General features: G+C 37.4%; 1 protein-coding gene across 1 annotated transcript in view; it reads right to left on the bottom strand.

Annotated features, from left to right (window-relative positions):
* Nucleotides 1-8,319: 8,319 nt before the first annotated feature.
* The window catches only part of NDNF (neuron derived neurotrophic factor), a 40,516-nt gene continuing 21,157 nt past the window's right edge, over nt 8,320-27,678 (bottom strand). The window contains exons 2-4 of the mRNA XM_042935603.1: nt 23,050-23,238; nt 14,332-14,456; nt 8,320-12,642 (exon numbers count right to left, since the gene is read on the bottom strand). Coding sequence (XP_042791537.1) covers nt 11,249-12,642; nt 14,332-14,456; nt 23,050-23,237 — 1,707 coding nt within the window. The 5' untranslated portion in view covers nt 23,238 and the 3' untranslated portion in view covers nt 8,320-11,248. The remainder of the gene's footprint in view (nt 12,643-14,331; nt 14,457-23,049; nt 23,239-27,678) is intronic.

Below are 27,678 nucleotides of genomic sequence, written 5' to 3'. Positions count from 1 at the left end.
CCCAATTAATTTTGTGAGGCAAAGATAACTTTTGTAAGAAAAGCAGACAAAGGCAGTAGGAGAAAGAAAAATTAGAATGCATTCTCATTCTGAAACATGAGAGCATAAATCTAAGACAAACATTTTATGGTTATTATATTCTATACATGCTTTTTGTAAATAACTTTATATCCTCTGTGTATTTACATAAAATACATATAATTTTTTTGTAAATACATATAAATCAGAACTTGTACAACAAACCAGATGTTGGCATAAACTGAGTATTTTACCTACCCAAAATGCAGATGCAGTAATAATTTTTATTATATACTCTTTAAAAATACTTTTCAATTCTTAGTTTAGTCCACTATAGGTCCCTTGAGAGTAGTTTCATTTTACTTTTTTATGGTCGCTTTGTTTAATCAGAATTTGGAATGAGCATGAAATGGTAATATTAAAGCTATCTGCTCAAGCTCTTTTTTGAGAAATGTGTGGTATCCTAAGTGAAGAGGTAACGGAGGCAAGCTCGAAGGACCAAAAATTGAGCTTATTTGAGAATAGCAGAGGAATTGCAATTTGGGAAATGCAAAATGAAGCAAACTACAGGGAAGCCGTTGATGATCTGGCGTTGGGTGGGGGGTTGTCTTATGGGCAAGGAGTGCAAGAGCAGGAAGTCCAGTCAAGGTCCAGCCAGTAAGTTCATTGGCTTGAGGATGGGGAGAGATTCTTGTCAGATATTCACTGGCCCAAGAGATAAGCTTTGGTTTTCTAGAAGTCAGGCATTTATGGGAAATTGGTCTCCCACTTCTTATTTTCCTGAGGGCACATGTGAGAGGTTCTCCATTTCATATCCTCTGGTTCCATTTTAGATTGAGATCCTTTCACAGGTGTCTATCTCTACATTTACCTCCCAGGTGATGGAGATACTAAGCCCTGAACCTGGGTCTTGGCTGTCTTTTGTCAGCCCCCTCCCTGAATGCTCCAAAGGCAGCACACACTGGAGAAAGCCTTAAGGGGACTTGACTGTGTCCGTCATTTCCCACCCCCCCCCCCCAGGACAGAATTGTTTGGGAGTAATGGTAAAAATATAAGAGACTTTCCTTCCTCACTATTCTTTCCCCAAACAGGAAACTGATTACAGCTCAAGACACATGCAGAATGGAGAGTCCTTTGAAAGGACTCCATTTCTTGCTCTTATTGGATTAAGTGAGTGTCTGTGTGTGTGTTGGGGGGGTGGGTGTGGTAGGGGTTTGTGAGATTGATAGTAAAAGAGAAACTGGGGGGTAACCTGCTTTCAGCCCAACCTCTATGTCACATGGGCTCATGGACAATTTCTATGTAGATGGTCAGCTTCACTTGCCAAATGTCAACTTGATTAGTGTGGAACAGAAACACGGATCATCCCAAATGTTGTTTAATAGAAATGTTAACATAAAAGTCTCTTAAACTGGGCTTTCGAATGTTTCCTTTGAACTTACATTTGACTATATTTGTTTGTTTCTTAGAATTCTGTGTGCATTAACCCCTAAGCAATGTTCCATATTGTGGGGGGGAATACTCCCACAAAGATACTGATGAAGTAGAAGATGAAGACAAGGTCTGACCATGTGTTGCTTGTGTTGAAGAGAAAATTATTCTGACATTTGTTAAAAGGGTAAGTCAGACTCTATTCAAGACTGATATTATAGGTCCAGAGACCACTGCAATGGGGTTTGCAACAGGGGAGAGAGATCATTTCAGATCCAGATGTAACAAAGAGAAGTAGGGATATACAGTCAAGTAGCAGGGTGGGGAAGGGGTCTGTTGATGGAAAATGACTATGGGAGTATGGTCATTCTGGTTAAACTGCCCTAACAGGATTCTGGCTGAAGGCAAGCCAGGATGAAAAGATATTATCTTTGGGGTGGTGAGGGATGAGAAGTTTAGTCAGATATTAAAACTTACCAGATATTCAGGGTGGGGGATTCTGTCTAAACTGAGCAGAATTCTTGCAAAAATTGGCCTACGCAGGAGACACCTGGGTGGCTCAGTCGGTTAAGCATCTGACTTCAGCTCAGGTTATGAACCTGCAGTTTGTGGGCTCAACCCCGCATTGGGCTCTGTGCTGACAGCTCAGAGCCTGGAGCTGCTTCAGATACTATGTCTCCCTCTCTCTCTGCCCCTCCCCTTCTCATGCTCTGTCTCTCTCAAAAATAAACATAAAAAAAAAAAAAATTGGCCTATGCAGGACCTACCAGGACACTGGTTGTTTGGGTTTTTTTTTTTTTTGTCTTTGTTTTATTGTTTTGTTGTTGTTGTTGTTGTTGTTGTTGTTATTTGGGGTTTTTTTGACACTGAAAGCCCAGGTTTTAACAGCTTAAATGACAAGCCTCTTGAGAGAGGTCCAAGAGAATCTTTGTCACTGACTGGGAGAGAAAGTTCACGTGCAACCACGAATGCAAGAGAGGTAGGTGCTGGTTCAGCACTGACTTTGAGGATGGAGGTTACTACCATGTGTTTATGCTGATACACACTTCGCACATCTGAGGAGAATGTCTGGGAAGAAGCGATGTTTTTTAAAAAAGAATGAGATCAAGCTGACATGGAAGGTGGGCCAAAATATCAAGTTCGGTAATACAAGCCAGTTATGAAACTAGTGTATTGAGTATAATTCCATATTTGATAAAAATGAGTGATTATAATAAGTATTAGTTTATGTACAGGGAAGTAAAAAGCATTGAAATGGGAACAGAATTGCTAAAAATAGTTTTCTTTGGAGACTGAAATTATAGTGAAGATTCAAGTTTCATGTTATGTGTTTTTTAATACCAAATGTTGCCTTAGCAATTAGGAGAAAATATTTTCAAAGTGGTGGGGAAGGAGGCCGAGGGGCAGAAGGGACCTCATCCCTCCTTAGCATTGTCTAAGAAAGAGCACTACTAAGGAAGCCACATCAACTAACTTACTAGCCCCAAAGGCAACACCTGAATCTCCCTCCTTCTCCATGCAGGGCACAAAGTTTACCCCACCTGGGATTCAGGCAATAGCTATGGGGGCTTTGTAAGTGCCAAATACATAGGAAGAATTTGTATGGGAACAAAGATATAAGAAGGTGAATCAGAAAAATATTAATAGCGGGGCACCTGGATGGCTCGGTTGGTTCAGTGTCTGACTTCGGCTCAGGTCATGATCTCATGGTTCACGGGTTCAAGCCCTGCACTGGGCTCTGTGCTGACAGGTCAGAGTCTGGAGCTGCTTCGGATTCTGTGTCTCCCTCTCTCTCTGTCCTTCCTCTGCTTGCACTCTGTCTGTCTCTCTCTCTCAAAATAAATAAACATTAAAAAATTTAAACAAAAGAATGTTAATAGCAAGTACCTAATGTGAAACAAAGCAAGTCCTTTTTAAAAAAATTTTTTTAACGTTTATTTATTTTTGAGACAGAGAGAGACAGAGCATGAACAGGGGAGGGTCAGAGAGAGGGAGACACAGAATCCAAAACAGGCTTCAGGCTCTGAGCTGTCAGCACAGAGCCTGATGCGGGGCTCGAACTCACGGACTGCGAGATCATGACCTGAGCTGAAGCCGGACGTCCAACCAACTGAGCCACCCAGGCTACCCAGTCCTTTTTAGAATGAACACTAGTCACCATCCTTTAAAAGTAAGCTTGTTCCAATGGACTTCATGGAAACCAACAAGCAAGGGATAAGAGTCATCCCTTCCAGCATTGGCTTATCTATAACCTTGGATTTGACACTGTGCTGTATCTTTTATTAGCCGTATGACGTTGGGGAAGCAACCTAATTAACCTCTCTGATCTTTGGTTTGTTTCTTCATCAGTAAAGTGTGGAAAATAGTAGTCTCTACCTCATAAGACTGTTGTGTGAATTAATGCCATAATGCCTCAGCTCAGGGCTTTACATATAATGAAGGCCTAGTAAATATCTGCCATTAAAAAAAAAAAAAACAAAAAACTATAACAAGTATAAGGACAAAACTGAAACAAAACTAAAAACAACCACAGACAACTCTTTATATGCTAAAACACAAAGGCATTAAATAAAGGTTTATTGGCATCATATTACAGACACATATTATATCATATGTGAGCATTACAGCAAATTCTATATAATAAGATATATGTATAAGGAAACCGCCAAGCAAGGTTGTTGTGGTGTAGTATAGGACACCATTAAAATGGAAACATTCCGCCCAGTAAGAGGAATTTAGCAATACTTTGTGAATTATTTCTCGTCTGTCTCTAGCTCTCCGTATTTATCTGTGTCAAAGATAATTTGTTTACAAATGTCCAGGCCAAGCTTTAAGTGTATTTTAACTTTTCCCCATTTTTATCCATCTACTCTTACTGTATTTTATTCTGATGAAATTCTGGTTCACTAACTAATAAGCAGCAGAGCTCACTACCACACAAGTGGAAGGAGAAAGATGCATGAATTTGGAGCCAGATGTATCCACTTTGTATTCACTTTGTGACCTTGAGCACATTATGTAATTCCTTTGTTCTTTGGGTTACTTGTCTGTTCAGTGAGACTACAATAGTGTCTTCATCTCAGAGTTGTTAGGATTACATAACTGTATTTCATATGCCTGGCACTCGGCATGTGCTTAAAGGTTGTTAGTTTCCCTGCTTTTCCAAAAGGAATCTTAGAGATCATCACTTCTCATTTTACAAATGAGAAAGTTCTAGTCCACAGAAGTTAAACAAAAAAAAAATCTGCACACCCGAAGTCCCATTTCTAATGCACTCTTTCCACTGCGGTCCTTTCCCCTAGAGCTTTGTTTAACTTCAACAGAGAAGAGAAAACTCGGTGGAATCAAAAAGTATTCCTTTCCTCTTTTTAATATAGGTAAGTCACCAAGAGATTTTAAAAGTGGGAGTGAGTTTTATGAAAGGTAATAAGTAGTCTAAGAACTGTCTTAAATCCTCAGAAACATTAAAAACAGAAGTTCTGTTCTTCCAAGATTTCCATAGCAGAGCATAAGTATTCTGTATGCTTTGGCTCCAAAAACTCCAGAACTGAGTATTTATCTGCACATTTCAACTCAGGCCTCCCGGAATGCTTGCCCGTGCAATTGGCAAAGGAGCTGGCTTTCAGAATGTGGAGCAGTCAAGTTTGCTCAGCACACAGCTGTATTTGAAGCACAGTGCTCTGCCATCAGTCCACGGAACTTGCACAAAACACAAGCAATTTAAATGTAAATGCTGTGCTCTTACCCTGCTTTCGATATCTTTGTCATCTATTCCCATACCTGAAGATCACCATGGATAACTCAGGGGAGGCCGTTATCATGTACATGATGAAAACAGGCAAAAATTCAGCAACGTGTAATTTAGATCTTGGACTCTTTGAGAAAGAATGGTAAGCTTTATTCAGCAGGAGGGAGATATTCAACACTGCCATTTAAAAATAGCCAGCCAGAGTCTGTTGTTTCTTTAAAAGCTGTTCTTAAGATGGCATTTTACCATAATAAAACTAATTGAATTTTACTTGGTTATTTATAAACAAATATATGTATACTTGTGCCTCTCACTTGTCTCCCTTGCCTCTTGTCTCAGGTAAAGTTCTTACTCCATCCAGAAAGAGCAGGACACAGTAAATGTGTCTAAGGCTAGTTGTGGCTGCTGTGATACACGGACACTCAGTCTTTGGAAATGGGCCGTATTTGTGACGACACCAGCTGCTCTTAGAAATTGCTCATGTAGCAAACTCTATCTGTTGTTGTTACTATTACATGGTTAAGCCAAAATCTAGTTACTTTGCCATACGGATCTGCAGATGAGCATGAAATGGGTCAGACAAACACAGAAGCCTATGCAATATTTCTGTGGCTCTTGAGGGTAAAGCTGCTTCTAAAAACTGCTGTTGTTCTGGTGGTGTGGAAAATTTTCCAGCCTGAATGGGAAAAGCAGCTATCACATTAATCTTACTTAATACCTCTCCGTTCATTTTATAGGAAGAGATGAGACTGAACAGCCTAACCTCTAATGCTGCTGTGTATTAATGTACTTTATTCTATTTATCATAAACAATTTTTCTCAGAAGGAAAACCCTTTCAGGGTTATGATTTAGGATGGACATTTGGGGTTCTGTCAAACATATCATAAAACAACTGCTTATATTATTCTGTGCTGCCTTACTTACACAAGTTAGAAGGATTATACCAAGAGCAAACTACAGACAAGAAATACATTTGCTTATTTCCAAATTATGGCAACATTAATATTGCCAAGTATTTATACAAGAAGAGAGAGACCCAAAACATTGTGAAATTGCTGCTTAAAACTCAGTTTCTGATGATAGTATCGGACTCAAAAACAAAGCAACACACTCATCACATCTCTTGCTGTAGGATGGCTCTTTTTTCCCAGACTGTTCTGTCTGGATCTCATCACCCACAATGAAAATTGGTCTGCTCTGACTTCTCTTTATTACACCTTTGTCTCAACTCAAATATTGTTTCAAATTCTGAAGTCTTAGGACACATCCACATCCTGGGAGGGTGCTTGATGTGTCCTTGGCTCAAAGTCTTTAAATCTACCTTTCTGACAAGTTTCAGGAAAACCTGACGCTTTGCTGAAAGTTCTCTGTAGCATAATGGGATGGTGAATTACATTCCTCCTTATTTCTGTTTCTTAATGAGTCTTTTACTAGGACTCGGTGTCCCTCCTTGTACTACTTTCCTCCCCCTCTAACACTTGTGGGGTACCTGATGTCACCATATCTTTATTAGTATCTGAATAATGACAAAATGCCAATGTAACTATGCCTAAGGCCATGCACCCCTCAATCTCAGAGCCAATTATTTTTCTGTGATGGCAATCAATAGACTTCAATTTATTTTACACTTTGAAAAAATATTTTAAAAAATCTTTGAGGGACACTTGGGTGGCTCAGTCCGTTAAGCATCCGACTCTTGGTTTCGGCTCAGGTCATGATCTCACGGTTCATGGGTTTGAGCTCCAACTCAGACTCTGCACTGACGGCATGGAGCCTGCTTGGGATTCTTTCTCCCTCTCTCTGCCCCTACCCTGCTTGCTCTTCCTCTCTCTGCTCCTCTCTCTCTTAAAAATAAACAAATAAACTTTTAAAAAGTATCTTCGAAAGAGGTGTGAGGGTAGATATGAAAAGCCATTCTAAGCAACGTTATCTCTGAACTCTGATTACTAAATTTCTCAAAGGCTGAGAAGGAGGAATGTGAATAAACAGAAGCGAAAATCTTATCCAAATAACATGATCGACCATTCCTAGGAAGTGAGAATATCAATCAGTGGATAAAATGTTAATAGAGTGGATGGTGATCTAGGTCAAATTTTCCAATACAATATTTCACATCAAACAGAATCCAAAACCTTAATAAGGTTAAGCTATAGCAGATATCTCACTGCCCTTATTCTCTCAGGCCTCTTAAGAAAGAAATTAGCTAAAACTATACTTTTCTCCACACTCCATTTTATCTCCCTGCCCTCCTCTCTCTCACTTTCCACCTTTCAAGCAACAGACAAGGCTCAAATCCCAAACCACTGCATATTTATCTGGCCAAAATTCTCTGGGGGAAAACACAACAATGAGTGTGCCCTGATGCCTCCCAGGTCCTGTGGACAACCAAGAGCAGAGGACAGCTGAAGTCTGGCAGTGGTCACTTCTCTTGGTGCTGGTGACAACCCAAAGTCATGTTCCCAGACGATTTTGTCTCCATCACACCATATCAAAGTGGGGAAGGAAGTGGTTGGAGATGCTCCAAATGACCTTGTTTTTCAAGTTAGATGCTAGTTCTTGTTTTGTTTTGCTTTGAAACCAGCCAAGGAAGAGAGACAAAGAAATATACTCTGGATGAGCCGCTGCATGCTTTCTGGAGTAAAGAAATGCTTACAATGAAATCCTAGAGTGAACATTTACTGGGAGGGCAGGAATCTGGGTTCTCATCTTAGTTGGGCTTCAATTTCCTCATCTATAAAATGAGTTAGTAGAAATACATGATCTCTAAAAGGGGTTGGTAAAGTATTGGAAGAGATCCTGATTGGTTTGGGGTCCATCAAATCCACTGAGTTGTATATAAAACTGAGGGTGTATGTGTGTGTGTGTGTGTGTGTGTGTGTGTGTATGTTTTCATTGAATACATCTAGACCTCTAATCTATTAAGAATCATTAAACTGATTTCAAACTGGAGAGTTCACCTAAGTGATTTTTTTTAATTGAATTCATTTCATTTGGCTTTTCAAGACACCAAAATCATGATCTTTTCAAATGTACTCTGAGTAATGAAAATAAGGAATGAATATATCCTTTCCAGCACATACCTTTTAATGCTTCACACTTAAAGATTTAAGCTAGACATTGATTACAAAATAATTTAACCAAGAAAATCATCTGCTATAATTTTTTTATAGATTCTGAATAGTTTTCGATTCAAAAAATACAGGGCTTATCATTACAATAGTTGATTAATGATCTTATAGCCTCAAGTTTGTATGTGCATGAAAACCTAAAATACTTCATGTCTCTGAAAATAACTAATTTTTTTTCTTACAAGTTTGAAGTCAGTCATAGGTTACACACATTCTTAAGAAAATCTGAAATGGCCTTTAAGAATAAGTTCCTTTGAAGTAATAAATAAGACAAAAAAATTATTTACTTTTGGAAAATGATCCACAAGTCACATTTCCCCCTCAAGAATTAGTGATTTACATTCCGGTAAATATTTTGGAATCTGGGCAATTCCACTCTCTGTTTCGACCATGAGAATTTTATTTTTATTTCTCTGGTCTTTAATTTCTTCTGCACCTGAAAAATATAGAAAGTGACCTTGAACTAAGTGTCCTCAAAGATTCTTCCCTCCTCACTGATACTATGGCTATCCTTGGTATTCTAAAAGCCCTGTTCTCAAAACAGCTATCCTGGAGTTTAAAGAAGATAAGGTGGTGCTTTTGTATTAGCTACTTTCTAGTTCTTTGTTAATTAAGAACAATTTTGTTTCTTGTCTCCAGCTCACCTGAGTGCTGCTAAAATTCTAACACATTCGTAAATGAGATCTTTATTTTTAATAGGTTTTACCCTTTCTTTGTGACTGATAAAAGTTTCACAATGTGTATTTAATTTCCCTACAAGTTCTAAAAGGCAAATTTCACTGGGGCCATGAAAGAATTCTCAAATTTATCCAAACTATGTAGTAACCAGCATCACAGCTGGCTGAAAAGCAAAAACTTGGTTAAATTGAGTTGGCCCTGTTCCCAGGGGTTCCCAGGCATTAAGCAATATCTGAGAGTTAAGTCCATTGCCTTCAGAAGCTGCAATAACTCTTTGATCCACTGTGGCTCCATTTAGCACTTTGGTCTGTAATAACATATTAGTGAGTAATACGAGAAAGTTGGTTCTCCCTCCAAATGCACCACGTTTATAGCTTAGGATGTTAACATCTCTGGGATATTGTCAATTTTAAAGTTCTCCTTCCAGTCTGATAGGCTACCTGGCTTCGGTACGTGTTCTTTTTTTCTTTTTAAAAATTCTTTCAGGTGTCATTACTGTTTTATCTAGATGTGATCAATTTCCTTTTAATATCATAACCTAGAGGAGTGGGAGGATAGATTTTTAGTGGAAATATTTTATCCTAAGGTGATCAGAGCACCTTTCCTATTGGCCACCACTTATCTTAGCCAAAGCAATTCTGTGCTCCATAGGAATGCTACGGATGCATGCCCGCTGTATGAAAGGTGGTGCCTGCATGTAGGGGACAGTGTAGAAGTTAAGAGATTATATCTGTCCCCACTTGTATTTACAGGAGCACCTTGTAATTTAAGACTCACAGAATTCTACAAAAGACAATGTCTTATAAAGAAGGTATCTTATAATGTCTCCTTATCTGAATCTGTCACCACCTACTTTATAAATGGAAAAGGGGGGCAACGGGAGTTACTAGATTTTCTTAAGGTTATGTGGCTTTGGTGATGACAGACTTTACACTCGCTGAATCCTGAGCTAATGTTCTCATGACATCTCATGTATAGAACTGTGGAGAATGAAACCATCTAAAGCGGCTCTTTGTGCAGTCTTTGCTAAACGGTTTCTGTTATTATTTGCCTATATTTTATCTTACACCTAAATTACTTTGTAAAAATTCATGACAAATCAAAGTATCAGACTGTTAATGTTACAAAACAGTAGCTTCTGTCGTTTCCTCATTTCTAGCTCGAGTCCTAACTGGTGGTTGCTAGATTGCTTCGGGTTGAAATTAAAATAATTATTTTGCTAATATTCAAGAAGATGGAAAATACTTGCAATGTCCCAATTTTGTATTTAAAACAGATGCTTATTTTTAAAATAAATGAAATACATTTTAGGTCATTAAGAACGATGTGTTGAACACTTACCAAGCTACAGTGTTTGGCTTATCCTATTCTTTTAAAACAAATCTATTAGAGCTCCCTCAACCCTGCTGATACCTGGCTCTGGCTCCAATTCAGTGTCAAAATACAAATTGTAGCAACTCTCTCTAATGCCACAGAAACTTTAGAGAGATGCAACATGCTTTCTTAACTGTTAAAAAAGGGTCAATTCTGGTGCCAAATTCTATAAAGACGCAGTTTTGTGAGCAGAATAGAAATTGAATACACCGTGGTAGCTCCTTGGGAAAATGAACAGTATATAATCTAATATCTTTAATTTTATGTACATGAATATAATGTATGTCAACTTTGTACATGAGATACATATAGTATTTAAACATTTTACTCAACAGATAAGAATTTACAATAGCAATATACCTGACTAGAGGGCTGTCCACTTAATATACTTAGATTAGATCTGTACTTTAACAGGAAAAGAATTTAATAGTTTACAATCATAGAAACACTGACATTTAAAACGACTTTATAAAATAATTTATATATATCCTAGCATCTATAGAGAGGAATGATTTGCATTTTGTGGATGTGTGCAATGAATGGCATTATCTTAGATTTTTAGGTAATAAAATAATTTAGAAGCAGTTCATGCAGTGGTCAAAGCAAGAGATGGCAGTTCCTTCAAGATGTCCTCTATCTTTGACATCCACGGGCAGCAGACACACACTAGGTGCCATCGGGGCACCCTAGAACAAGGCTCCTCAACAGTTACTCATATAAACATCCATGTACACAAGTTGATATCCTTCCTTCCCCAGTACCAGCACCAGTCACAACTTCTCTCAGCTGTGGGAGTAGTCAGTTTATACTGAAAGTGATTTCGTGTCTCTCCTGCAGTTCTATGTAATAGTATCTCTCTCTGTGAGGTAACTAACAGAACTTCCTGGTTTTCACGACTTTACTCTGATACTTCACCGAGTGCCCCCCATGTCCTATGACATAAACATCCAGCAGATAAGATTTTCCAGGCAGAAGTCCTTTAATTGTTTCTGTGGTCACTGCTTTCTGTAGGTTTTGACTGTGGAAATATTTACAGAGGACCTTTTCCGATTTCTTCCTTGTATCTGGTCCAAGGCATTGGTTTTGCTCTCTTTTCTTCTGGTCTTCATTGTAGTTATCATCCACTTCCTTTTTGTAGATGCAGAACTTGTTCCTCTCCTGAGTGCCCAGCCAAGCCACCGTGGCCGAAGAACAGGTGCGGAGCTTGTCGAAGGCTTTGATTCTTGTGTCTTCTGGAAGAGAGGGAAATGGCTGCTTACTCGGCCTTGTGGTCGCTAGTACTTTCAACATAGATGCTCCTTTCTTGTGTCCTTTCAGGCGAATGAGATACTTGGCTTTAGGTTTTCCTCTGAGCTGAAACTGCCGAATGCCTTCCACATTCTGCGACAGAAGAAGCTTCCCATCCCTTCTCACTTGGATCTGGATAGCGTCCAGACAAGAGTGAATGAAGAAATTGACTTTTTGGTGTGAAGAGACCGGGGCAAACCGCAAAAACTTGGCTCCCTTCCGTTTGACAAATACGTCTGTCACTTTTCCATCTTTGAGCTCGACTGTCTTCTGTTTTGCCTCTTCCTTGGTCCTGGCGAAGGTGCCCACGTAAGCCGTACTCATGTTGCTGTTGCTGTTGGCCACGAAGACGTCAAAGTAATACTGCGTGTCGGGTTTCAGGTCTGAGACGGTGAAGATGTTCTTATTTCCTATGCAGATTTTCTGAATGTCAACCTTGGGCCTTGAGTAGACATGCCGCCCCAGTTTGGGGGAAGGCTTGGTTAGGAAGCTGCGTTCTTTACCCAAATTATCTGAAGGAAATCCAAAGTGGGCAAAGTCAAAGGGGCTGAAGTCCAGCCCGGGTTTTGGAGCCATCATAAAAGCATCATCTGCACTCAGTTTTGCTTCAACAGCACAGAGACTTTTGAAATTGTGCTCTTTGTTGATGACCACACAGTACTGAATGGGTTGTTTCAGCTGAGACGCTGTAGGGCTCGGTTTCCAGGCCAAGGTGACTGTGGTGCGTCCCAGGGACGTGACATCTACTCTTGGGTCGTAAGGTAATTCGGGGTAGGGCTGATCAGACTCTGGGGTTGTGGTGGCATAGACTTTGAAATGTGTGTCTTTCTCTGTTGAAAGAAGCTCCAACTGATACAAACCAGACGGAGAACTAGAAGATATAAAATACTCCACATCATTGCCTTTGTAGGAGAATAATTCTGTGCCTTCCTCATTAATGATCTGCTGCCTCTGTTCCTCCAGAGGCTCTGGGTCACCTAGAAGACATGAGAGAAATACAAGCTACATGTCAGGGTGTGTACTGTGGCTTACTGACCTTAAATTGTGTTTTTAGACTCTTCTTTTTTCTCTGTTATAAAACTAATAATGTTCCCAGTAGATAATTGGGAAATATAGAAAAAGAATAAGATAAAAAAATCATTAACTTTTGATCCTGAGACAGTCCTTTATTAATATTTTTTGATCCTGAGACAGTCTTTTACTAATATTTTCATTCATTTCCATCTATGCAATTGATTTATTTCATCTTTCTCTATAACCTAATAACATTTATTCTCATACATATATGTTCCCAGGCAAACCTTCATTTTTGAATCCAGTCTTTCTCAATGTTATTATTATATTAATATTATATCATAAAAATAATGTTGTTGGTCAATTTTTGATCATTTAAAATAGTGCTCTTATATATATGTTAAGCTTTTCTGAATTTAAATTTAGGCTTGAGGATAGACTCCAATTGGTGGAATTTTTAGGTCAAAGACTGTAAACATTTTAGAGACTAATCCCTACTGTCAATCTCCTTATCAAAAGGATTCAACCTGATTGCATTTTGATGGCCAGCCATTTCACAGATTTTGCTCTTGTATCTAGGACTGGACAATCTCTCATTAAAATATAGAATATAAAGGTCCAGTAGGAGTACCTAATTTTCAGTGTAGAGAACACATGCACAGAAATAATAGGAGGAAAATATTGAAACTAAACTAATTTTTTCTTTTTATTGTTAACCTCAGATATCACACGAATGCCAGATAAGCTGACAGGAATTGATGAAGGACTGGGTTGCCAGGGTGGGAATGAACCTTGTTCAGCTTATTACTGCAGCTTGAGTGAGGTATGTAGACTTTCATATTCCCAAACCATGAGATTAACACAATCTCGTGTGGCTCTTTATTCTCTATCTCCTCTGCTGTACTTCCCATATTTTCCTAGTTACAACGTCCTCTTATCACTGTGAGTGGAGCAGCCTGCTGGCATCCTTCGCCTGGCACCAGTCACCAAGGCTTCATCTTTAAGCTATGATGCCTTCACCCCTTAAAAGGAGATCACACCAGATTCGTATATGGACTCTTCTCATTTCCCTGTGTCTCGGTATTTGCTTTCCACCAGCTGCATTTTCTTTAAATGCCTCACGCACACCTCACGCACACCATGACTGTCTTGTCATCCTGGACTTGCACTGGTGCTAAATGCCTTCTTGCTCCTCTTTTTGGTGCCATTCTTTATTCCCCAGAGATCTTGGCTGCATATTGGAATCACAGAGGGGGGAAATTTAAACAGTCCCAATATCCAGTCCACACTCCAGGACAATTAAATCAGGACCTTTAAGGGTGGGATCCAGGCATCAATAGTTTTTAAAGCCCCCGGTACTGATTCCAATGTTTGGTAAGATTGCAAACCACAGCTAGAGAGCCTAGTCCAAACCTCTCCATTTTTCCTCACGCGTTCAGTCTCCACATCTGTCTCCCTTAGCCATTTAACTAAGATCACCATCATTTGATGCCACCTTCCATTTCCCTCATCTCCACTGCAAAGTCTCCAGCTTCTTCACATATGCATTCATGCTGTTTTTTCTTTCTTCTTACTAACAGAAGGATGTATATTTCATAAGCCTTTTAGCTATCCATTCAGAGGTCTGGGGCCAGATTCATTCTGCTGCTTACCTGAGCCTTCCCCGCTTGCCTCTTCTGGCAGCTCTTGGAGACTCAGCTTCCACTCTAAAGGTGCATCGCAGGGAGTCACTGTGACTGATAGTGGAGTATTGTCTTCTTCAACCACAAAGAAATACCTATGGGGAAGTGGACCAGTTCAGACTGAGATCATTCATTCTAAGACTTACAATCAAGAGTCACTGGAAAAATCACTGGCTGCTTTAGTTTTCATTCGTTTAACAGATCTACCCTGACCCCTTATGTAAAATATCACCTTCCTTCCCGAGAAGCTTTCTTTCACACTTCTTCATTTGCCTTCAAAGCAGCTATCACTACCTGACATATTATATTTCTTTGTTTACTTCTTTATTTTTCTATCTCCCCCAACTAGAATGAAAGCTACAAGAGGGCAAGGTTCATTGATGAAGACTGAGAGACTAAAATAATTCTTAATCAGTATTTGTTGAATGAATTGATGAATAAGCTTAGACTTTAGGCTTTTGGGGAAAAGTCCTTAATTGTTTGCAGAGTCTAAAACTTCCTCAGTGGGGGTGGGGGGGGGGGTCTGCCTGCCTCATTGGCTTCTCGTCTTCTATGCTCAAACCACGTGGGATCCCCTAGTTTTCCAGGATCCACCCTATCTTAGAACTTCTGGGATGTTTCTCGTATGCCTGAAATACACCCCTTTGCCCTTACACATAAGTGTCACAATATGCCTTTTCTGACTCCTCATTCTGGATCAGGTTCTCTTATATACTCTCAAAGTGTCCTCCTGTACTTTTCAGTTGGGGCACTTATTGAAATTTGTGACTGTATATTTGTATTATTTGATTGTCAATTTCCCCACACAGGCCCATTTAAGGTTCATTTGCCATGCCATTGTATTCCCAGAATTTAGCACTGATGGCTGCACGTAGTAGGTACCTGTTAAATATTTTTGAATGAATGAATTACTAAATTGATGAACAGAACCCAAGAAACCTAGCACTAACCCTATTGTTCCAGACCCAGGATACTTACACCTAGAGTCTATTCTGTCGAAAGATACAGAATCTGAATGGCATTAGAAGTACTTCGTCCCCCTCAAATATGAATTAAAAGAAGGAAGGTGGGGGTAGGGCAGTGGGAGGACAAATAAAGTGAAGACTCTATAAAAGCAAAAACAACCTATTCACGAAATAGTAAAGCCAGATGTCATCCTGAAAAAACAACCAGATGACTGAAGTATTTACTGTGTGGAAAGTTATATGTACCATAAGCATCCTTCAAGACATATGTCAGGTGGCTGAGTTTTCAATTCAGTCTACTTTTTGGAGAGTAGAATTTTCTTCCTTTGGCCAGGTTGCATGGCATGTGTTAACACTATACACACAACTGAACTCATCTATATTACAAAGAAATAGATAAAACAAAACAATTTGGCATCACGTAAGTGAAAAAATGTTCAAAACGACTACATTTTGATTTTTGTGAGGGTAGCAGCACTAGCTGTGGAAGCAGAAATCAATGTCAGTTCATCCGCTACCTTCTGTTCTCACTTCAAACAAGAAAGTAGCTTATTTCCCAAAGAAACTGTCTTAGTAACTTAAATACGGGCCATAGGCAACCAATGACAAATAAAACAATTCTTGCATTCCACAAGGTACTCATTATACATATAAAACAGCAGGGAGTCCCTCTAACTCAACATTTTCATATGGAAGTACTTATGATTTGGGATAAAAGATAATCTGAATAAACTTTAACAATTTGAGAAACATTTGTTGGCTACCATGCGCAGAGCACTTGTGGAAGAGAACAGCAATCAGGGAAAACAGGGCATGATCTATGTGCTCCAACTATTTACTGGCTGGTGAGGGAGACAGAAATGTAATGAATAACTAAGAAAACATGGTCCCAAATTATAATGCCAAAACTGAGGGATAAACACTCCATGAACCATTTAGCCTTTGGAATTTATGTGTAAACCTAAGAATAATTAATGAAAAAAGCTATCCACTGCTGCTAAATTATATCTGGAATTTCATCTTTAGTTGTAATATCAACAATGTCTATGAATGCCTCCCATTGCATATTTGACACCTAGAAATGATGTTTCTATTGTTTCTGCACCTCTCCACTTAGTGTAAGATAACATTTCATCCAAATATCAAAGCCCCCAATCTTTATTTGTGGGGGGTGGAAGGGGAAAGACAAGAAATAATAAACAAATATATATTGGAGAGTAGAATTTTCTTCCTCTGGCCAGGCTGCATGGCATGTGTTAACAATATACACTATATATATATATATATATATATAGTCATTTTTAAAGTTAAAATATTTATAACCATTGTATGAACCCAATCTGTTGATGGAGTAAAGGTAAATGAACAGTGATAGTTTTTACTATAGTTTGGTTTAATATTTTAAGAATGTAATCATATTGTTCAAAGAAATATTATCCTTATAATAATATCCTTATATTTATTGAGATATAATTAAAATGCAATATATTAATTTTGGATGTACATAATAATGATTTGATACATGTATGTATTGTGAAATGACCATCACAGTAAGTCTACTTTATCCCTTTAACCATGTGAAGTTACATAACATGCAATACAATATTATTGACTGTAGTCACTATGCTGTACATTACAACCCTTTGGGTTTTTTGGCTACATACCTAGAAGTAGAATTGCTGGATGATATGATAGTTCTATTTACAGATTTTTGAGGAACCTATATACTATTTTCCATAGTGGCTGCACCAATTTATAGTCCCACCAAAAGTGCACAAGGATTCCCTTTTCTCCACATCCATGCCAGTATTTGTTATTTCTTGTCTTTTTGACAATAGTCATTCTGAGAGGTGTAAGGAGATATCTCATTATGGTTTTGACTTGCATTTCCCTGATGATGAATGATGTTGAGCATCTTTCCCTGTACCTGTTGGCCATATGTATGCCTTCTTTGGAAAATGTCTATTCATATCCTTTGCCCATATTTTAATTAGGTTGGTTGTGTTTTTGTTGTTAAGTTGTATACACTCTTTATATATTTTGGATTTTAACCCCTTATTAGATACATGATTTGCAAATATCTTCTCCCATTCAGTAGGTTGCCTTTTTATTTTGTTAATGATTTCCTTCACTGTGCAGAAGCTTTTTAGTGTGATGTAGTCTCACTTGCTTATTTTTGCTTTTGTTGCCCTAGCAGATCCAGGGGGAGGGGAGGAAACATTGCTACGACTAATATCAAGGAGCTTACTCTTACTACCTATGTTTTCTTTCAGGAGTTTAGTAATCCAGTTTCACTCTTTAGCATGTGGCTGTCCAGTTTTCCCAACAACATTTACTAAACAACTGTCCTTTTTCCATTGTATATTCTTGGAAAATTGTATATTATTGGTAAATTAATTGACCATAAGTTCATGCTTTATTTCTGGGCCATCTATTCTGTTCTATCGATCTATGTATCAGTTTTTATGCCAATACCATACCGTCTTGATTACTATACCTTGGAGTATAGTAATATAGTTTGAAATCAGGAAACATAATACCTCCAGCTTTGTTCTTCTTTCTCAAGATTGGTTTGGTTTTCAGGATCTTTTTGGTTCCATACAAATTTTAGAATTATTTGTTCTACTTTTGTTAAAAATGCCATTGGAGTTTTGATAGGGATTGCATTGAATCTATAAATTGCCTTGGGTAGCATGGACATTTTGACAATATTAATTCTTCGAATTCATGAAAACAGAATATCTTCCTATTTATGTCTTCTTCAATTTCTTTCATCAATGTCAGTTTTCAGTGTACAGGTCTTTTACTTTCTTGGTTAAATTTTTTCCTAGGCATTTTAACCTTTTTGATGCAATTGTAAATGGGATTATTTTATTATTTTCTCTTTCTGGTAGTTCATTTTCAGTGTATAAAAACAGAACAGATTTTTGTATATTGATTTTGTATCCTGAAACCTTAATGAATTTATTTATTAGTTTCAACAGTTTTTTTGGTGGAATCTTCAGGGTTTTCTATATATAAAAAATCGTACCTGCAAACAGTGACAGTTTTATTTCTTCCTTTCCAATTTGGACACCTTTTATATTGTTTTCTTCTTAATTGCTTGGGCTAGGACTCCCAATACTGTGTTACACATAAGTGGCAAAAGTTGGCATCCTTGTCTTGTCTTTGATCTTAGAGGACAAACTTTCATCTTTTTACCATTGAGTATGATGTTAGCTATGGGCTTGTTATATGTGGCTTTTATTATGTTGAGGTACATTCCCTCTATACCTGTTTTGTGGAGAGTTTTTATCATAAATAGATGTTGAATTTTATCAAATGCTTTTTCTGCATCTATTGAGATGATTTTTATCCTTCATTTGGTTAATGTGGTGTCACACTGATTGATTCATAGATGTTGAATCATCCTTGCATCCCTGGAATAAATCCCACTTGATCATGGTGTATGATATGTTTAATGTATTGTTAAATTTCGTTTCTTAATATTTTGTTGAGGGTTTTTGCATCTGTTTATTAGGGATATTGGCCTATAATTTTCTTTTATGTGTGTGTTGTCTTTATCTGGTTTCAGTATCATAGTAGTGTTGGACTCATAAAATGAATTTGGAACTGTTCCATCCTCTTCAATTTTTGAAATATTTTGAAAAGGATAAGTATTAGATCTTCTTTGAATGTTTGGTAGAATTCACCAATGAAGCTCTCTGGTCCTGGACTTCTATTTGTTGAGATGCTTTTGACTACTGATTCAATCTCCTTGTTAGTAATTCATCTATTCAGATTTTCTATTTCCTTATGATTCAGTCTTAAAGATTGTATGTTTTGGGGGATTTATCCAATTTTCCTAGATTGTCCAAATTATTGGCATATAATTGTTCACAGTAGTCTCATAGTAGGTCCTTTGTATTTCTTTGTTATCAAGTGTAACTTACTCTTTTTCATTTCTGATTTTATTTATTTGAGTCCACTCATTTTATCTTAGTGAGTGAAACTAAATAAAGGTTTATCAATTTTGTTTATCTTTTCAAAGAATAACTCTTAGTTTCCTTGGTCTTTTCTATTGTCTCTTTAGTCTCTATTTCATTTGTTTCCACTCTGGTGTTTATTATTTTCTTCCTTCTTCTAACTTTGGGCTTCATTTGTTCCTATTTTTCTAGTTCCTTTAGGTGTAAAATTAGACTATTTGAGATTTTTCTGATTTCTTGAGGTAGGCTGTATTGCTATGAACTTCCCTCTTATAACTGCTTTTGCTGCATCCCGTAAATTTTGGTATGTTACACTTCCATTTTCATTTGTCACAAGGTATTTTTTGTTTTTTTTTTCTGTTGACCTATTGGTTGTTCAGTCACATGTTTTGAAATCTCCACGTATTTGTGATTTTTTCCAGTTTTCTTTTTGTGGATTGATTTCTGGTTTCATACAATTATAGTGTAAAAATATGTTTGATATAATTTCAATCTTCTTAAATTTACTGAGACTTTTTTTGTGGCCTAACATATAATGTATCCTGTGTACTTGAGAAGAATGTGTATTCTGCTGCTTATAGATGGAATGTTTTATATATACCTAGTATATCTATCTGGTCTATTGTGTCATTTATGGCCAATGTTTCCATATTGATTTTCTGTCTGGATGATGCATCCATTGATTAATATAGGGTACTAACTTTCCCTACTATAATTGTATTGTTGTCAGTTTCTCCCTTTGGTCTGTTATTTGTTTATATGTTTAGGTACTCCTATCTCTATTGATGGTATAAATATTTACAAATGCTAAATCTTTATGCTGGATTGAACCCTGTATGTAATGCCCATCTTTGTCTTTCATTACAGTTTTTTTGTTTTAAAGTTTATTTTGTCTGATATAAGCAATATCTACCCCAGCTTTCTTTTGGTTTATATTTGTATGGAATTTCTTTTTCCATGCCTTTATTTTCACTCTGTGTGTGTCCTCATATCTAAAATGAATCTCCTGTAAGGAGCATACAATATTTTAAAAAATCCATTCAGGCACTCTATTGTCTTTTGATTAGAGAACTTAGTCCATTTATGTTTAAATTTAGTCCTTGTATGTTTAAAGTAATTATAAGTAGGTGTGTATTTACTGCCACTTTGTTAATTGTTTTCTGGCTGTTTTGCTCCTTTTGTCCTTTCTTCCTCCCTTGCTTTCTTCTCTTGTGGTTTGATGACTTGCTTTAGTGTTTAGATTCAATTTTCGTTATCTTTTTTGTAATCTTGTTTTTTCTTTTGTGGTCATCATAAGATTTACAAATACCTATATATATATATATACACCAGTCTATTTTAAGTTGATAACAAGTTAAGTATGAATACATTCTGAGACTACATTTTTTACTCCCCAGTCCCCCAATTTATGCTTTTAATGTCACATTTTACATCATTTTATTGTGTGTGTACCTTAAGTAATTGCTGTAGTTTTAGCTATTTTTTACTTCTTTTGTCTTTTAGTCTTCATGTGAGGTTTCTAAGTGATTACTTCACTATATTTACCTTCACTAGGGAGACTTTTACTTTCATATGTTTTCTTAATACTAGTTAGTGCCTTTTCTTTCCATCTTAAAGAAGTCCCTTGAACATTTCTTATAAGGCTGGTTGAGTGGTAGTGAACTCCTTTAGTTTTTGCTTGTCTGGAAAACTCTTTATCTCTCTTCTTTTCTGAATGATAATCTTCCAACTTCTTGGAAGTTTTTGGCTTTCAGCACTTTGAATATATCATGCGCTCCCTTCTGGCCTGCAATGTTTCTACTAAAAAAATCTGCCATTATCTTATGGGTATTCCCCTATTTGCAACAAGTTTTTCTCTTGATTTTAACATTGTCTATTTGTCTTTGACTTTTGACATTTTAAGGTAACATATCTTGGTGTGGATCTCTTCAGGTCCATCTTATTTTGAACTCTCTGGATTTTCTGGACATGGATGTGTGTTTTTCTTCTAGGTTAGGGTAGTTTATAGCCATTATTTTTTCAAATAAGTTTTATGTTCCTTTCTCTCTTCTCTTTCTGGGACCTCTATTATGCAAATGTTGTTCTACTTAATGTCCTACAGGTTCCTTAAACTGTCTTTACTTTTTAAAATTCTTTTTTCTTTTTACTGCTCTTTTGGGTGAGTTCCACTGCCCTATCTTCTGGGTTACTGATTCTTTCTTCTGCTTTATGTAGTCTGTTACTGACCCCTCTAGTGTGTTTTTCAGTTAGGTTATTGAGTTTTTAAGATCTAGGACTTGTGTTTGGTACTTTCTTATATTTTCTATCTCTTTGTTGAAATTTTCTGTGTTCACCTATTCTATTCCCAAGATTGGTGAGTGTCTTTATGACCACTACTTTGAACCCTTTTTCAGGTAAATAACTTATCTCTGTTTCATTAAGATTCCCCCCACCCCTGCAGTTTCATCTTGTTCTTTCATTTGCAACATATTCCTCTGTTCCCCCCCCCCCCCCCCCATTTGCTCGACTGTGTTGGTTTCTATGCATTAGGTGAAAGAGCTGTCTCTCTCAGTTTTGAAGGATTGGTCACAGGGAGACTGGGGGTGTGTCAGTCTTAGTCTATGCAGTGCCCTGGTGGTGGTAACCTGCTAATGACAGTCTCTCTGATTGTTTCAGTCCCATGGCGCTCAGAAATGTAACCATCCTGGTCAGGAATTCAAGGGGCCATCCCCTTTGTGGCCCGTGCACACCTGCTGGCTTTAGTCAGGGTGTGGTGCAGTGCCAGGCTGGGGCATGCCTGCTTGCCAGGTTTAGCAGGATGGAGCCATGGGAGGGCACAAATGTGGGCTAAGTGGTACTAGCAAGGTAGAAGGAGAGTGCAAAAATAGTACCTGCCAGCACCTCCATGCCTGGAAAGAGTTCTAAGAGACCCCTTTCCCTCTAGAAGACTTTGAGATTAGCTAATGAATCTCCTTTGCACGTGGTCCAGGAACTTTTCAACTTACTGTGCTTTCACTGTGTCTTAGGGTGAGTAAATTTGTGCATATGCCCTTTAAGAGTGGAGTCTTAGTTTCTTATAGCCTTTTGGGTCTCCTAGAAATAAGCCCTCTTGGTTTTCAAAGCCAGGTGTTTTGGCTTGTCTCTCTGGTGCATGCAGATCCCAAGGTTGGGGTGCCTGATATGGGGCTCAAACCCCTTGCTCCTCAGGAATATGCTATATATTTGTCAGAGCCTTCCTCTTTGTGAGTTACCACACTAGGGGTGGGGTTTTTGGCAAGACCATTTCTCTGCTTCTCTTACCCATCTCTAAGCGGCCTTTTTATCCTTTGTGTGAAGGAACTCTTCAGCTAGTTTTCAGGTCTTCTTCAGAGAGAACTGTTCTACATGCAGCTATAGATTTGTTGTGTTAAAGGGAGAAAGTGAGTTCAGGGTCTTCCTATGCCCCTTTTCTGAACCTTATTTTGGATTAATTTCATCATAATCCTACAGAGTCCTTCTTAAAATTTTCCTGCTATCCTAAAGATAAGAAAATAATCATTCCAAAATGTAAGAACTACAAAGATTGTCCTCTCTATCCCCAGAGAGATCACAATCAGTAAGGATCAAACAGACTCTACTTAATGATTAGAAGTTGCACTGTCATTTTCTTTTCTTAGAGAAAATAGGCAATGTTATTCAGAGGTTGATTGCAAGTTATCTAATCTAAGTCTAAAAAGTTACTTTCTTTTTTAGTATCATTTATGAGCTTATTGATAAAGAGAGTACTGCAGGGAGAATACCTTTTAGGTGTGTCTCTAAAGAGATAACTGCTAATTTCAGCTCCATCTGGAATTACTGATGAATCATGAAAAAATGCTTTGTCCCGGATCTGCATCTGAAAAAGTTCCTCATCTCGAGTGGGTAACTTCTGAGTCCTTGAGCTGAGTGGTAGTAGCAACCACAGCAGACACCAATGGAGAGGCACCATCCTGGGGCAAAAGAAATGATTGCTTACATTAGTTCTGTGGATAGACACTTGGGCACATTGCAAATGTTCTAAAGGGTTAAGAATATTTTAGTTTTGACAGACAGAGCTATATTATGCATTTCGGATATAACTTTCCTGTTGTTGTTTTTTTTCCCCATACTATTTAATAGAGTTGATAACAAATTCACTAGGATTTATAAAAGATTTTGAAATAAAAGGACTCTTGATGCATTAACTTCCCTGGGTATTCAGAGAGAAAATCCCCACTTCAATATGGGCAGAAAAGCCAATGTGGTTATTGCAGAAATGTGTATACAAATGTCTCAATGACTGAACTATAACATAAATCGTAGAGACTCACTGAGAGCCAGAAAATTACCATTGCACAATTATTTTTATTCTTTCTTGAAACTTGACTAAGATTATACATGTATAGTATTATTCTGATTCCCAAGATCAGATTTTCATAAATCAGAGATTTTTAGAGATGATAAAGTTTAATTTTCTCATAGGTTAAGCAATTTGTCCAAAATAAAGGTTGTTATTTGCTGATGTCTAACTATCATTCATTACTAGACTCTTCAACAAAACATTAAAAAAAAACAAAACAAACAAACAAAAAAAACTTTTACTGTAATAGAAATGGGCTTGGATTACCACTCTCAGGTTAAATGAGACCACTGAAAAGTTGTATCATTGGTCATTTGTCTTAACCTCCCATAGAGTTATGTATTTACTACTCCAACAGAATATTTTCATGGAGTTACATTTTGGCATTCAAACTGTCTTTTATCAAAGATCCTCTAGGTAATTATGGATCACTCTCTACTGCACATTGCTATAGGAACATTGTCAAGGACACTATCTTCTACACGTCTCAGTGTCCCTAACAGGAAGTCTAAGGTAGGCAAGTTCTTTTCATGTCAAGTGCTGGTGAAAGCTTTGCTTCTGCTGAGGATTTGGTGCCTTTCTCTCTCACAGAAAGAACTCTGTAAGGAGTTGTTCTCCTTTATCTCTTTGACAACATACATCAGGGAATTCAAGCATTAGGGAAAGACAGTGTTTTTACACATAAGTGCTTCAAATAGTGAGAAAGTCGAATGGAAATATTTGCAATAATTTGAAATGAAATGAACACCAGTTTTATTATAAAGAGTCATTCCTATAGCTACGAGATCACCTCTACTTAAACCATCCTTTGACTTTAACTTTATCTTCCTTGGAGTGCTATCAAAAATAGATTCATACAACCAAAAATTTTTTTTTGAAGGGAATAAACTTTTCTTTTCTATGAGAATGTGAGAAGAAACTTTTTCACAGTGAGCTTACCCAAAAAGCAAATTTAATAACTTCCTTTTTCTTTTTTTTTTTTTTTTAATATTTATTTATTTTTGAGACAGGGAGAGACAGAGCATGAACAGGGGAGGGTCTGAGAGAGGGAGACAGAATCTGAAGCAGGCTCCAGGCTCTGAGCTGTCAGCACAGAGCCCGATGTGGGACTAGAACTCACGGACCGCGAGATCATGACCTGAAGTCGGCCGCTTAACCGACTGAGCCACCCAGGCGCTCCTTAACTTCCTTTTTCAAAAACATTTTTTTTTTTGCCATTTGTTCTGCAGTTTTCCATATAAGACAGCTGCAGTAATTGAGAATTACTATGTGCAAAAAAAGGCGCCAAATTCGCTAACTGCATTATTGCATTTAGCCCTCGCAATAATCTGTGAAGTAGGTACTATTCTTATATAATAATAAATCTCCTTTTACATAATCAGAGAAGGGATAGAAATCCAGGTGGAGATGACTGTAGAGCCCAAAGGTTTCTCCTCTGTAATATTTTCAACAAAGGCATAACAGTTTCTTACAAGGGCTCTTATTTTTCATCCTTATTTCTCGATTGTTTTGTAATTGAATGAAAACTTGACTGAGAGCTAAGAAATTTGACTTTTTGGTTTCAGCACTAATTAGATGTGTAATCTAAGGCAATTCACTTAAGCACTCCAGATGGACCTCAATTTTCTGAAGGGTTTGGATGATGATCTCTAAACTTTGAAAACGAATGGTGATTCTGAGACTGAATACTCAACTCCTCTTCCCAACTAGATAGCAGTTTAGAAGTAAGGCCAGGCCTTCTTAAGTTTTATTAAGTAATCTGAACCTCAGATATCCGAATGATTGTCAGGATGAGATCCAAGGGCAGTTGGGGATGTGAAGCAGGAGCTCACATTAGTTACTAATAGCAGATGAAGCTTATAACTACAAAAGATGGCTAGATATATCAAAATCAAAACTCAGTGAACCTATTTGAAACAAGCATGGACATAGTTGGCTAACCTAAATGGGACCTCTACTCACAACCTTTAATTCCTCCCCTCTGATGCCCTTCCTCCTGTGGCTAAAAGAAATGCAAAATCTGATATGCTAGAATTTGCTTTGCTGCCCCTGTTAAGAAATAATTATTATTTCAGCACAATATGTCCTGTTTACTCTGTAGCAGTGTCCCTGAAACTTTGCCCCCTGAGAGCAGAAGCAGCTAGATAATAAGATTTGTCTCTTTAGAAATGGTTAGAATTTGGCTTTCTATACTTATTAGGAACTTAGAGCCAACATGCCATGGCAGCACTTGAACATGAGATACTCAGGTGTGTTTGCTCTAGACCCACTCTAATGCACAGCTTTACCTCATTAGGCTCTATGTTTGCCCATGAAGTTGTCAATTGCACAGTACCACCATAACCGAGCAGAAGAGGCTGCCCAGTGCCCCAGGATATGTGGGATATTTAAGTCAGCTCCAGAGTCAGACAAGTCACTAATTATCACCGGTGGGAATTTTTCCAGTATCCTCAGCCATCCATTGGCAGAACTTTCTCTTTATTGAATCAGCTAATGATAAGAAATGAATTTTGAGTTAAAAATAACAATATTAACAAAGTTTGTTTTGAACATGCTGTACTCTTCTAAATGCTATAATATATATATTATCTCATGTAATGCTACATCAACCCTATGACACAGGCACTATTATTTCTCTCATTTCAAAAATGATCTAACTGAAGCTTGGACAGGTAAGATCACATAGTGATACAATATGATGTAAAAAATACAAACTATTTACCATATGTAAGTTTAAAAATATGAAAAGTAGGATTATTGTATATTCTCCACATCAGCTACTTTTTAATTTATAAATAAACAAATAACAGTGAACAACTTAAGATGACAGGATTCTACAAAGTAAGTGGTGAGAGATGATTCTCCATGGGTCTCTGTGATTGGTTTTGCATGTCTTGGAAGCAGAAGAATTGACTGCTTTTGTGCCAGATTATCTTTTCAAGGATGTTTGTGTAATGAAAAGCCTTGGTAGATAAAGCTTCTGGAGCAGGCATGATCACTATATCAGGGAAGATCTGAGTTCCCCAAGCTCAGGGCTTCTCTCTTGTAAAAAAAAAACAACCCTATTTGGGGGCTAGTGCTATCTGGCCCTCTTTTCATCCTGTGGAAATTGGAAGTCAGTGAGCCAGGGGGAGAAAATGATAATACTGTGGATTCTGCTATTGCTCTGAGTTGCTCTGAGTATTGCTTTTGTCTCCAACCCAGTAGTCTGATGCCATCTAGTATCAATGAAACTATGTATAACAGGTTAACTTGTTAACTTACAAGTAGAGTAAAATCTTAGATTCTTCATTCATATTTTTGACACTACATTTTTCTTACTGAATTATTTTAGTGGATCACTACTAGCTCAGGTAGATGTTTTTATTTGGATTACCACCAACAGAGAGTAGACTCAACTCTCTCTCTCTCTCTCTCTCTCTCTCTCTCTCTCTCTATATATATATATATATATATATATATATATATATATATATAAAATTATTTCCCCAGCTAAAATTCTATGAGGCCAATGTTTTGTTTCTGAAACAACTCTAACCATATTAATTGCTATATGTTATAGACAAGACAGACAATTTTTGGAAAGGTGTTTAAAATTTTTATGATCCCTGTTTTCTTTTCTTCTTTTTTTTTCATTGTATACATATAAGAAGATAGATGCTAGCTAAGCCTATGGTGGTAATCATTTTATAATATATATAGATCAAACTATTATGCTATGCATCTTATATTTTTATAGTGATGTGTGACAACTATTTGTCAATAAAACTGGAAAAAAATAGTGTGATCCAAAAGCACAGATCTTTATATTTTACAGGATTATCTTTTTCAAATGTTATCTAATAACACTCATCTACTGTTGGGAAAAAGCTTACTCTGTTATTAGGGAAAGTTAATCATTTGACCAATTTCATCAGGTTACAGGCAGAATTACTTTAAATAAACTCCACTTAAAGGAAGCATTGACTATAGCTGGTCAAAAAACTATTGCGCAGACATGTTGTGTATATTTTTACAATTTCTATTCACCAATTCAACTTTAAAGCTTTAC

The sequence above is a fragment of the Panthera leo genome, chromosome B1 (genome assembly GCF_018350215.1).
Source record: "Panthera leo isolate Ple1 chromosome B1, P.leo_Ple1_pat1.1, whole genome shotgun sequence".
NCBI classification, from domain to species: Eukaryota; Metazoa; Chordata; class Mammalia; order Carnivora; family Felidae; genus Panthera; species Panthera leo.
Note: the sequence above shows the minus strand (reverse complement) of the source record. Positions and strands in the feature narration are given on the sequence as shown.